The sequence below is a fragment of the Clarias gariepinus genome, chromosome 7 (assembly GCF_024256425.1).
Source record: "Clarias gariepinus isolate MV-2021 ecotype Netherlands chromosome 7, CGAR_prim_01v2, whole genome shotgun sequence".
Classification (NCBI taxonomy): domain Eukaryota; kingdom Metazoa; phylum Chordata; class Actinopteri; order Siluriformes; family Clariidae; genus Clarias; species Clarias gariepinus.
The window spans coordinates 30530672-30543275 of NC_071106.1; the positions used below are offsets into that span (position 1 = coordinate 30530672).

General features: G+C 38.2%; 1 protein-coding gene across 1 annotated transcript; it reads right to left on the bottom strand.

Annotated features, from left to right (window-relative positions):
• Positions 1 to 1383: 1383 nt before the first annotated feature.
• Positions 1384 to 6881, bottom strand: rpl35a (ribosomal protein L35a). Its single transcript, XM_053501054.1, has 5 exons — positions 6812 to 6881; positions 6360 to 6392; positions 5009 to 5161; positions 3609 to 3753; positions 1384 to 1476 (listed from the first exon to the last, which is right to left on the bottom strand). Exons 2-5 carry the CDS (start codon positions 6368 to 6370, stop codon positions 1453 to 1455), a joined length of 333 nt encoding a protein of 110 aa, XP_053357029.1. The 5' UTR covers positions 6371 to 6392; positions 6812 to 6881; the 3' UTR covers positions 1384 to 1452.
• Between the last annotated feature and the right edge of the window lie 5723 nt (positions 6882 to 12604).

Sequence of the window (12604 nt, forward strand, 5' to 3'; positions counted from 1 at the left end):
CTGGGTTTGGGACATGCTCAGACATTCTAAGCAAATCAGCTTTACCACGTCATGTGTTGCTCCTGGTTCATTTTTGTTTTTGCTGCTGGTGGTTTTTTGACACATTGAATCTTGTGGGTAACTACAAAAATGATGTCAGTTATCATTATCAGGTCACTTCTAACCCCGGACAAAGAAAGAAAGTAAACAAATATATTGGGGACATCATAAAAAAAAAAACTTTGATTTAAAACTCAGGTTTTTATTTGCATGTGCAAATATTTTCTCCAAACAACTACAAAGCCATTCTTGAACCTGCTGGTCCACATCCGTCAACTGTGATGCAGACTTTGACATAAAACAAAGATAACAGACTGTAACTAACTAAAATATATGAGAATGCACCTTCAACTCAGTTACTTAAAATACTTATTTTAGAATGCCTAATTTTAAGTACAGTATTAAATGTTGGTTACTTAATATATAAATCTTGCAAAACTTATTCTATTTTTATTTTGAATATCATTCATGTTAAAATAATACCACCACCATTATTCAGGACAACCGGTGCTGCCAAATGTACAATATATAATTCTATTTGTTCTGTATTTGGATCTCCGTATGTTGAATAATCTTTAAATGTACAACAGTTTCAGGTCAGTTTTTGTTGTAGCTAACTTTTTAAATTCAAGAAGAACGTTGGGTTCACATGTCTGTTCCCCCCCATTTAGCACAGTTAGCCCTTTGAGCTAGTTTGTGTCCGTGTACATATTTTATGCAAGAGTTTTAATGATTTGTATGACTGCTTTGCTTCTCCCGGCTTACTGAAATGTCAGAAAAATAAAGATCAGCTCACAGTTTAACAGTGTCATAGTTTAACAGTGTCAGATTTAAAAACAGTCCAGTTATTATATAATACTATGTTATATATGCTCCATCATCACGTCACAGAAAACTGACCCTGGATCTGTGGAAGATGAGCCTGTACTGAGATCTTGTGGGACAGCAGCTATCGCCTCCTAGCTAGCTAGTGGTGTACATGCATGATATGTAGGTCACAACTGTTTGAATATTTGAGGTTGATTGCAGTTTGTTTGCTGAACAGTTAAACATAAATTACAAACACTATTTTGGGGCACTGCAATTAAATTTTCAATGTATGTAATGTAATCCAGAATACAAACCTGTAATAATTATTTAAAACAATATTTTAACCCCCCCCCCCCTCCAAGTTATCCTACAGTCCCAACTTCTATTATATCTAGTATGTAATTCAATACAAATACATCTTCACATTTAATATCAGGTCATGCAGCCCCTGGCTTACTTTACTGTAACCAGACACTTGCCCACCTCAGATCAATGCACTTTTAAGAGACTTGAACAGAAAAGACAGACCACTAATTACCAATTATAATTATATTTAATGAACTTTAAGTATAATTATAATTAACAAATATTTTGGGATGTCCATTAGACACGGGAGGGGTACAGCATCTGCAACAGAAAAAAGACTAAGTTAGTGTTATGTGCAATTATGTACTTTTGTTGTTGTGCATAAGTGCAAAAAATTTAACGATGCATATAAATTATATAGGTTATAATCATATTATACATTTACTTAACTACAGCTCCCAGAAAAGTTGCTGTATACAAAAGTCCCACAAAACATTTTTATTTTACTCGTATTTTGTAAAATATCCTGATGTAAGTGAATAAGCTCAAAAGGCTTTATATAAACCAAGAGCATAACAGAAGTAAAGCATATTGTTTTAGGTCAGTTTGCATAGTCATGGGTTCAAAAATTAGTAACCCCTTTTGATTCTGCTGTTTGTGTAAAGGCAATAAACAAATAAATAATCTGATTGTAGCTGGACTCAATATTGGGCAAAGAACCTTAGACAAAACGTTTTTAGACCCTAACAATTTTTTTTAAACATGCTAACATTGAATCATCTTCCTTCTGTGATGCAGCACCTCCTGACCAATTTTTTTCCAAACTAGGAGTAACAATGCTCTGGAAAGATTTGGGATGTTTATTTTCTAACAAAACAACCCCCCACCAAAAAACCCCCCCAAAATTTTCAATTGAAGAAATGGGGAGAAAACTTGATTCAGCGATGTGTGGCAATTCATGAATCACTCATCCCCCTCGGAATCATTTTTCTTTCTCTCGATAATCCTACAGGTGGTGTGCTCTAAACATGTTGTCCACAACCATCGGGCCAAAGACAAGAACCAGGCCACAAGGAAAGAATCAAAAATAGATCTGCACATCACATGTGATTCACATGCTCCGAAGTGTTTTTAAAGCAACTTCAACTCCGCTGACGTTCTGAATTAAAATCATGGCGAAATATTTTTGAATCGCCACAAAAGCAAAAAAAATCTGGCTTCTAATAATCTTTGAGACTGGGTTGTCTGCAGTGACAGCAACGAAAATGAACTTGCAGAGCAGACTGGACATAAGGAATACACTTTGAGTGTCCATTACTTTTAGTTGAGACCACTTCATTACAGAGAAAGAAGTTCACAGAAGTCAGAGCTCACACGGATGCTGTGTTATGGTATGTTGTATACATTATACTCTATTACGACTGCATGATGGCCGGTCACAGATTGGCAGGCAGCATGGCGTCCTGTGTGGTAGGAGCAAATTATGTTTAATGGTATGTTATGTTTTGTAGGCAGCTCAAATTTAATATTGAATCAGGAAGTTTGTAAAATAATGACAAACTGAATTGAAACCTAGCTTTTGTGATAACGTATGTGATGTCAAGAATAATAGTAGGATAAAAGATCATCATCAACAACTATTTATTAGCTAAGACTGCCCTAGATCTTTCCACAGCACAAACTGACCCCCACGAATGACAACATGATGGGACAGCGGGAATTGATGCCAAAGGATCCCCAAAGTGGGCAATCTAGTCCAATCCCCCCGTGGTGTTAGGCCATCATGATGGAGACCGAAGGTGATGTGCATAGAATTCTGATCCAGTAATTGAATGACTCCCCAAGGACAAACCACACTAATGTAGATAATAAGATTTTCCTATTGACCTTGAAGGCTTCTTTTTGCATCAAGAGTGACTGATGCTTTTTGCTTGTTGGATTGAAAAATAGTACGTTATATTAAACAATATGTGTTTGGTCTGGGTGGGTCTTCTATGGGTTGGTTCTTCAGCCACTGATTTTAATGTCTGACGAATATTTACTATAGAAACTTTCTAAAAAAATTTGCTTTATTTTTTTGTGGAAATTTTCACTGGGCTTCCCTGCAGGCCCTGTATATATGTATATATATATATATATATATATATATATATATATATAGTACCTGAGTATGCTCATTAATTTCTCTCATTCCATTTAAATTTATATTTTCTAAATTTGGTCTGCTGTTGCCTTTTTCTCTTCTCTTTTTTAACTTTTCTTTCTTTTTTTGTGAATGAACGAGTAATTTTTCTCCAAGAACTGCTTGCCTCTTTTCCATCACAATCACAGTAAAAGAACCAGGACTATTTAAAACGTACAGAGATTAAACCACCTCAGTGACCTTTAATTGAACAGAACGGCATGTATGAGCAAGTGAGCAACAAAAGGCAATATAAAGCAGGTGGTCTTACCACGCGTATCCTGTGGCCAATGGCTTTGGGTGGCAGGTTGCTCGTGAACTTGGCACGCACCATGCCGCTGTTTCCATGAGCACGTGTGACTTTACCCCAGATAACACGGGTCTTATTGGGCTTCCCACCTGGGGTCACTGTAGTTCTAAAAGCAAAGCATAAAGAGCATGTTAGAGCAAATGTCACACAATAACCATGATTAATAGGATGGACAGGTCCTGGGACTCAATAAAATGCAGTTTAGCATCAGTCTTAACAATTTACACAAAATTAACAAATATCAGCTTTTTTTCAAAAAGGTCAAAAAAGAATGGCCAGACTGGTTTGAGTTGAAGGGTCTAACCATCACTTACAACTGCCTTGGGCAGAAAAGCATCTCAGAACCAAAACTGAAAGCTGATGTACAACAGCAGCAGACCACATTAGGCATCCAAAAACTGGGATGTGAGGCCATACTGGGCACAGACTCACCAAACCTGGGCAATTGTTTGAATAAAGACCAGGCAAAGTTTTTCTAATAATCAACTTTCCTGACTTTGTCCAATTTTAGATTAAATTTGAACCATGGTTGTGATTCCTCATGGGAATGGCAGGCACGATCAAGTTTTTTTTCCTTCTTTAAAACAAAATAGTTTGGTATAACTTTCAAGATAACTGTTAGAAAGCATGGACACAAACCACAAAAAAAGGTAGCCAGACAATTTCTCTTTCACAAGAAAATTTCAAACATAAAATTCATGCAGTGGTTAAGAATCTGCACTTAAATCATACGCACTTGAAGCGTTTTCCCCACCTTACGCTTCACAACATACAGAGATGTGTTTGCTACTCATGAACTGTAAAGCCTTCATAACGGCTCTAATATGAGGTGCTGTTTGTTAAATGGCGATTTCTGAGGCTGGTAACTCTAAATAAATGTCTCCTCTGCATCAGAGGTAAGTTTTGGTCTTGCTTTTCTTGGATGGTCTTTATGAGAACTTGAAAATACTGTTCTTGCATAAAATGTTCCAGAAAAACTGATCATGTCTTAAAATAACTGATGTTGCTACTTAATTAACTAAGACCCATGTGATTTAATAATTTAGAAGAGAGAAAAAATAAATTAATAAATGGAAAGACCCAGTATTATTGTAGAAAGTAAAAAAATTAATCAAAACTTGTGTAAAAACATTTGACTGGTACTGCATCCCGTGTTTTCAAACCTGCTCGACACTGGGTCCAGTGTAAACTACAGTTATATATTAAAGCGATATCTACATTCAGACAAAGGCAGATGTACTTAAATATTGAGTCAGGCCTGACTTTATGTCAAAGTCCAACCTTCCCCTCTTTAGTATATAATAAAAAAAACTTCCACAGTGGTTTCATATAAGCAGGACGCGAGACATGTGCACACTTACTTTTTCGCCTTGTAGACATAAGCGCATCGTTTTCCCAGGTAAAAGTCCACTTCATCACGGGTGTAGACTCCCTCTACTTTAAGCAGTGCTGTATGCTCACGTTGGTTCCTCAAGCCACGCTTGTATCCAGCAAAGATTGCCTTGCACCACAACCTAGGACATGAAGTGATACAGGAAAGAAGTGCAAACAAACATGTTTCATTAGCATTGTGTGATGGTCTCAAAATCTCTCTCTGAACTGTCAAAAACCTTTCCTGCCAATAATGCACTTTAACTTCTATTTTAAGAGAACAAATAAAAAATTTTATGGTTTCATTAAGGCGAACCTCATCTTGGTATTTTGTTGCATAAAAAAATATACTTTTTTTAATATCACAATATGACGAGTGATTTTTGAGATTGTCTAAACACACAAATTCAATGAGTTATTTTCATATGCGGTCCTAAATCGGATACATATCCAACATGTGGTCATGCAAATAGAATGAGCAGATAGGAATTCACACGCCTTTTGCTCTGGGTCACTGGCATCGTAGGGATTTTAGAGCAGTGCAAATATCTATATCCATCTCTCTCTAAAAGCATTGTCTGGCCCGCCACCAATGTTTGTGACCGAGCTGCATGTCACAGGCGTTCCTCGACAAATGTAATAGTAGTTAGCGTAATCAACTTTTATGTCAAAAAAGTCGCTTGTAATTACGAACATAACCAGTAACAACATGCAAATCTGATCTGACCAAAATTGAGAAATGTAAACAGTCAAAATACCGGGCTTAAGGGTCAGTCAGTCAAAAAATGTCTACCCAGGCAAGTAAGTTTTTATTTTAAGGTCACTGGTAGTCGAAAAAGCATTTCACTGCATATCGTACTGTGTATGACTGTGTACGTGACAAATAAAATTTGAATTTTTGAAGTGTAAGCATGGTCACAACATGATCAAGACTTCAGAGATAAATCCAATCTCTTCAGTTCGTAATCAGATAGAGGTTAAATAAAACAAGAGTGGCATCAGAATGAGGAGAAATGGTGGAAGTGTAGTAAAGAAAGAACCTGATGAGGAGGATGCTAATAAAGACATGTTTAATACATTTTCTACTGTAAAAGTGTAGCTCTTAAAAAGAATGTTAATTTCCTTTTTCCCTCCATAAGAATTTAACTAAGTGGGCAGGATGTGTTTAAGTAAAATGGTAGGTGTGGATTTTTAAAATGTTAGACTTTACTTTACCCCCCCCCCCCCTTCAAGAAATATACATTAATTAGAAATACCAGTTTAGTTCAATAAGGAAAAAAAGGTTTTCCTAAAAGATCACAACACAAATACAGAAAGAAACAAAAGACTTTTTAAAATTACCTTCCAGGCATTTTGACCCTTTGTCAAGGAAATCTAAAGAGAAGAAAACACAAGTTTCAGTTCAGTTAGTAGGCTGTACAGGCGGCTCAACGCCAGGTTGTCATTAGCAGCCTCAATAAACCCACATCTACTGCACACACTAACACACATTAAGTACCACGCTTTATACCACTGCGCAACACATTAACATGGACTAATCCAACACAAATAACTTTCCTTCTTTAAATATATTTTATTTGCTCTATCCGCACTACGAGTCGCTGAGTAACCTGCCACTGCGAGCCCTCATTCAAACAATCAACACCGAATCTACACCATCTTGTCTCTATACAAAACAAAAACTACCAAACTATATAAAACAGACGTTTAACTAAAGTCTGACATAAATATCGCTCTTAATGTTGCTTTATAAAGTGTTAAAAAGAATATTTTAAAACCCGTGTTGGTGTTACCTGCTGGATACGGCAATAAAGATGGCGGAAAAGGGCGGCCGAAAGGAATTCTGGGTAACAAATTTGGTCGCGAGGGTGTCCGGAACAGCGCCTGACTAAATTAGAATATTATTAAAACTTTAATATTAAAATATAATCTTTACATTTTTATAAAATACATATATTTATATTATTTATTATTTACGTTATGTATTATAGCTAGTAAAAAAAGAACGGAATTAGACTTGAACAATATATTTATAACTGCATATTTATATATTTATCAAATTAAAATCAAATTCAAATTGTATTTGTCGCATACACAGTCATACACAGTACGAGATGCAGTGAAATGCTTATACGATCGCCTGTGATCTTAAAAATGTAAAAACAATTAAGAAGAAATACGAAAGAGGAATGAATATCTGAAATAAAAAAATAAACAGCTAAAACTATAAGAAAGTAGAACAAAATACAAAACTTTAATATATATATATATATATATATATATATATATATATATATATATATATATATATATATATAAGGAATATAAAACCTATCTGAAACCTATCTGTACAAAAGAACAAAATAGCAAATTTAAATGGAAATAAAAATGGAAATGTCCAAAAAGTGTGCAAATGTGCAATGTCCATGATTGACCGGTCTACAGTGTACTGAGGTATGTGCATCTGTGCATTAGTGAACAGATGAATAATAAGTCCATAAGTGTCTATTTCTGTGCAAAGACGCAAAGATGATTAGTCCTGAATATTGATCTGGTTTATAGACCGTATCGCCTGCAGGAAGAAGCTCCTCCTCAGTCTCTTTGTGTTGGCCTTCAGGGAGCAGAAGCGCTTTCCTGACCGCAACAAAGAGAACAGTACATTGCTGGGGTGGCTGAGGTCCTTCACGATCTTCCTGGCCACGGTCCGCTTGCTGTAGATGATGCGCTCGGCTGAACGTACCACCCACTGTCTGTCCTGCATGGTGCTGTTCCCGAACCAGGTTGTGATGTTTTCTGTCAGGATGCTCTCTATGATGCAGGGTTAAATGTTTCTGAGCACCTTGGAGGGCAGTCAAAAGGCTCTCAAGCGTCTGAGGTGGTAGAGACGCTGCCGAGCCTTTTTCACCACGGCGTTAAAGTGATAGGACTATGACAGGTCCTGCGTGATGTGAACACTGAGGTATCTGGGGATTTATAAATCCCCAGAGATGAGAGAGTGGTGATTAGTGCAGACTTCAATGGACATGTTGGGGAAGGGAACAGAGGTGATGAAAATGTGATAGGCAGGCTTGGTCTTTAGGACAGGAACATAGAAAGACAGATGGTGGTGGACTTTGCAAAAAGGATGGAAATGGCAGTTGTAAATACTTTCTTTCAGAAGAGGCAGGAACATACGGTGACATATAAGAGCGGAGGCAGAAGCACTCAGGTGGACTACATCTTGTGTCAACGTTGTAATCTAAAAGAGATCAGTGACTGCAAAGTATTGGTAGGGGAAAGTGTAGCCAGACAACACAGAATGGTGGTGTGTAAAATAACCCTGGTGGTGAGGAAGGTGAAGAGGAAAAAGACAGAGCAGAGGAAAAAGTGGTGGAAGTTGAAAAAGGAAGAATGTTGTGTATTCTTCAGGAAGGAGTTGAGACAGGCTATGGGTGGTCAGGAGGTGCTTTCAGTTGACCAGACAACTACAGCCAATATAATCAGGGAGACAGGAAGTAGGGTACTTGGTGTATCATCAGGAAAGGGCAAAGTGGACAAGGAGACTTGATGGTGGAACAAGGAAGTACAGAAGTGTAAACAGAGGAAGAGGTTAGCAAAGAAGAAGTGGGACATTGAGTGGACTGAAGGTAGTAGACATAAGTACAGGGAGATGCAACATAAGGCGAAGGTAGAGATGGCAAAGGCCAAAGAGCATATGATCACTTGTATTCTAGATTGGATTGTGAGGAGGAAGAAATGGATCTGTACAGGTTGGCAAGACAAAGAGATAGAGATGGGAAGTATGTGCAGCAGGTTAGAGTGATTTAAGGTAGATATTTAAATGTACTGACAGGTGCAAGGAGGGTGATGGGAAGATGGAAGGAGTACTTTTAAGAGTTAATGAATGAGGAAAATGAAAGAGAACAAACAGTAGAAGAGGTGACTGTTGTGGAGCAGAAAAGTAGCATATGTTAGTAAAAGTGAGGTGAGAAGGGCGTTAAAGAGGATAAAGAGTGGAAAGGCTGTTGGTCCTGATGACATACCTGTGAAGGTAAGGAAGTGCTTAGGAGAGGTTGCAGTAGAGTTTCTGACTAGTTTGTTTAACAAGATCTTGGAGAGTGAAAGGATTCCAGAGGAATGGAGGAGAATTGTGTTTTTGCCGATTTTTAAGAACAAGGGAGATGTGCAGAGCTGGGGCAATTACAGAGGTATAAAGGTAATGAGCCATATAATGAAGCTGTGGGAAAGAGAAGTGGAAGCTAGGTTAAGGGCAGAGGTCAGTATTTGTGAGCAGCAATATTGTTGGTGGAGAAGTACAGTGAAGGTAATAAAGAGTTAAATTGTGTGTCTGTAGATTTAGAGAAAGCGTACGACAGGGTGCCGAGAGAGGAGCTGTGGTATTGTATAAGGAGTCTGTCTGGAGAAGTCTGGAGTGGCAGAGAAGTATGTTAGAGTGGTTCAGGACATGTATGAGAGCTGTAAGACAGGGGGAGATGTGCTGTAGGTGTGACAGAAGAGTTCAAGGTGGAGATGGCTCTGCATCAAGGATCGGCTCTAAGCCCCTTTTTTGTTTGCTCTGGTGATGGACAGGATGACAGATGAGGTTAAACAGGAGTCTCCATGGACTATGATGTTTGCAGATGAAATTGTGCTTTGTAGCGAGAGCAGGGAACAGGTGAAGGAAAATTTGGAGAGGTGGAGTTATGCTCTGGAAAAGTTAGCCGCAGAAAAACGGAATACATGTGTGTGAATGAGAGGAACCCAAGTGGAACGGTGATACTTAAGGAAGCAGAGGTAAAGAAGGTGCAGGACGGTAAGTACTTAGGGTCAGCGGTCCAGAGCAATGGACAGTGTGGAAAGGAGGTAAAAAGGCAGGTACAGGCAGGTTGGAATAGGTGGAGAAAAGTGTCAGGTGTGTTGTGCGATAAAAGAGTATCAGCAAGAATGAAAGCAAAGGTGTACAGGAAAGTGGTGAGGCCAGCGATGCTCTATGGCAGGGGTCTCCAAATCCAGTCCTGGAGGGCCAGTGATTTAACTAATCTGTTAATTACTAGGTTCATTGGGTGTGTTTAGGTGTTGGTGAATTACAAACTGTGCTGGTCACTGGCCCTCCAGGACTGGATTTGGAGACCCCTGCCGTAGAGCATCGCTGGCCTCACCACTTTCTGCTCTACGGCTTAGAGACAGTGGCACTAAAGAAAAGACAGGAAGCAGAGCTAGAGGTAGCAGATCTGAAGATGTTGAGGTTCTCTTTGGGAGGATAGGATTTGACAAGGATGAATAGCATAAAGAATGAGTTCATAAGAGCGATAACCCTAGTTAGATGTTTTGGAGATAAAGTCAGAGAGGCAAGCTTGAGGTGGTTTGGATATGTTCAGAGAAGAGATTGTGAGTATATAGGTAGAAGGATGCTGAGGTTGGAGCTGCCAGTCAAGAGGTCTAAAGAAAGATCAAAGAGGAGATTTATGGATAATGAGAGAGGACATAAAGTTAGTTGGTGTGAGAGAAAAGAATGCAAAGGATAGGGTTAGATGGAGGCAAATGATTCGCCGTGGCAACCCCTGAAGGGAACAGCCGAAAGACAAAGAAAAAGAAGAAGATTTATAACTGCTAGGGATGGGAATCAGCAGTCACCTCCTGATATGAGATTATCGCGATATCTCAGTACCGATTCAATAGAAATTACGATTATATAAGTATCACGATTTTATAAATATTATTGCATTATAACATATATACATTTATTAATTAAATGTAGCCAGTTCCTTACATGAATTTTCTCACCTAAAAACCCGAGCATAGCATTTAAATAATACAAAATAACTTTAAATACAAGAGCTTTAACTTAAAATTTTACCGCCTCAAATGTCTTCAAAGTCTCAACTCAAAGGTTGAGGGGCTGCCTGGCTGCTAGGAGTACTTTTATTAACATAACCTTTTTCAAAATCATATATGACATTACAACAAACAGCAAGAAGATAAAAAAGACAACTGCAAAAATACTACATAATAAAACAGGGGAAATAATAAAATCGCATAAATATATGACAAAATGGGCTGTATACTATATAACCTTTTAAAAGATTAGTTTTTTATAACTAAAATTATAATCCATTTGTTTAAAAAATACTTAAATGCACTGCATAGATCTTTTAAAATAGTTTTTACATTTTGTTTTGTTTATTTGTTTTTATGGACAGCGGGCGATGTTTGTTGATGTTTCTGACACAAGCTTCACAGGATTCCTCACTGAATGTAACAGTAGGTAGCATCATTATCACCTTTTACAACATTATAAGTTTTTGTCATACCGTGGCCGTGTCACAGGTGATAATCAGGGCCGGCCAGTGCAACAAAGACAGCTTCCGTGCCTTACTTTGCATAGGCTACTAAAACCCTGGATCAGACTGTGCTGCGACAGCTCATACGGCAGGCAGAAGTAAGGGCTGCCGAAACATTAGAGCAACATGAGAAGCGGCAGCAAGTTCAGTACACATTCTTTTCCCAGGTGATGGTAGCATGCAGGCTTCAGAAGGGTTCTTCTGGATGTCACAGGTGTTTCTTACTAAAGTAGTAGTTCCTCACTACAGTAGGCTACTCTTATGTCATATGTCATAATTCTGTGAGCATGTCACAGGTGTTCCTCACTAAATGTAATAGTGGCGAAAACGGGCACATCAGGCTAAGATCATAGCTACTGAATAGCTACCCCGGATCAGACTGCAGAGTGTCCATAGCGACGGCACATATGACGAGCGACTGAAACCCTGGATCAGACCATGAAACGCACATAGCGCATACCACAGGCATGAGTAAGTGCTGCCAAAACATTGGCACAGCATAAAGAGCCGCAACAAATTGAAACTCTATTTGCAGATAATTGTAGCATGCAAGCATCAGGACCAGCACAACTGGTGAACCTCTAGTTCCTTATAAGTAAATGGTAAGCCTTTCCAATTTTTTTCCCTTTATCTTTAGTGATTTGATATACATTAAAAAAAACAAACTATATAGAGTTTGCATATTCTCCCCTGTGCTTGCAAGGTGTTCTTCCTGGGTACTCCAGTTTGCAGATTAGACTAATTGTCATTTCCAATTAGCCCATAGTGTGTGATTCTGCATGAGAATGCTGCCCGGATGTCCTACCACGGTCATAAAATCGGAATAAATACAGTGGACACTATTGGCCTCCACGGTCCCTAGTTGGACTACAGAGGTTCTTAGACTGATGGAAACAGAAACAGAAATTCCGTTAGGCCTGCCGCCAGTGTTTGTGGTGTTTGTGTGTGTGTGTGTGTGTCACCTGACTGTAGGCAGATTTATCAACATTCGAGATAATAACATACAGTATCTTCATTTGAAGTGGAAATATGCGGACAGGAAACCTACCACTGAGCCACCAATTTATACCATATAAAAATATATTATAATATAATTAACAAGATGAGAGAAATCTTATTTAAATTATTATATAAATATTATCCCGTCAAATTTTTAAGATTTAAAAGCATATATGTACCAGCTGCTCTTTCTGTAACTCCGCTCCTGAACTTTACTGCTTCTTTTATTTTCCCTGGCTACGTTCTTTGCTTTGTATGTTATTGTTT

Excerpts from the sequence above, each read along its gene's own strand:
- rpl35a (XM_053501054.1), bottom strand. Across the intron at positions 3,754-5,008 it reads TATGTCTACAAGGCGAAAAA|AACTACAGTGACCCCAGGTG; the intron begins GTAAGTGTGCAC and ends CTTTGCTTTTAG. Across the intron at positions 1,477-3,608 it reads TTGGCCACAGGATACGCGTG|ATGCTGTACCCCTCCCGTGT; the intron begins GTAAGACCACCT and ends TTTCTGTTGCAG.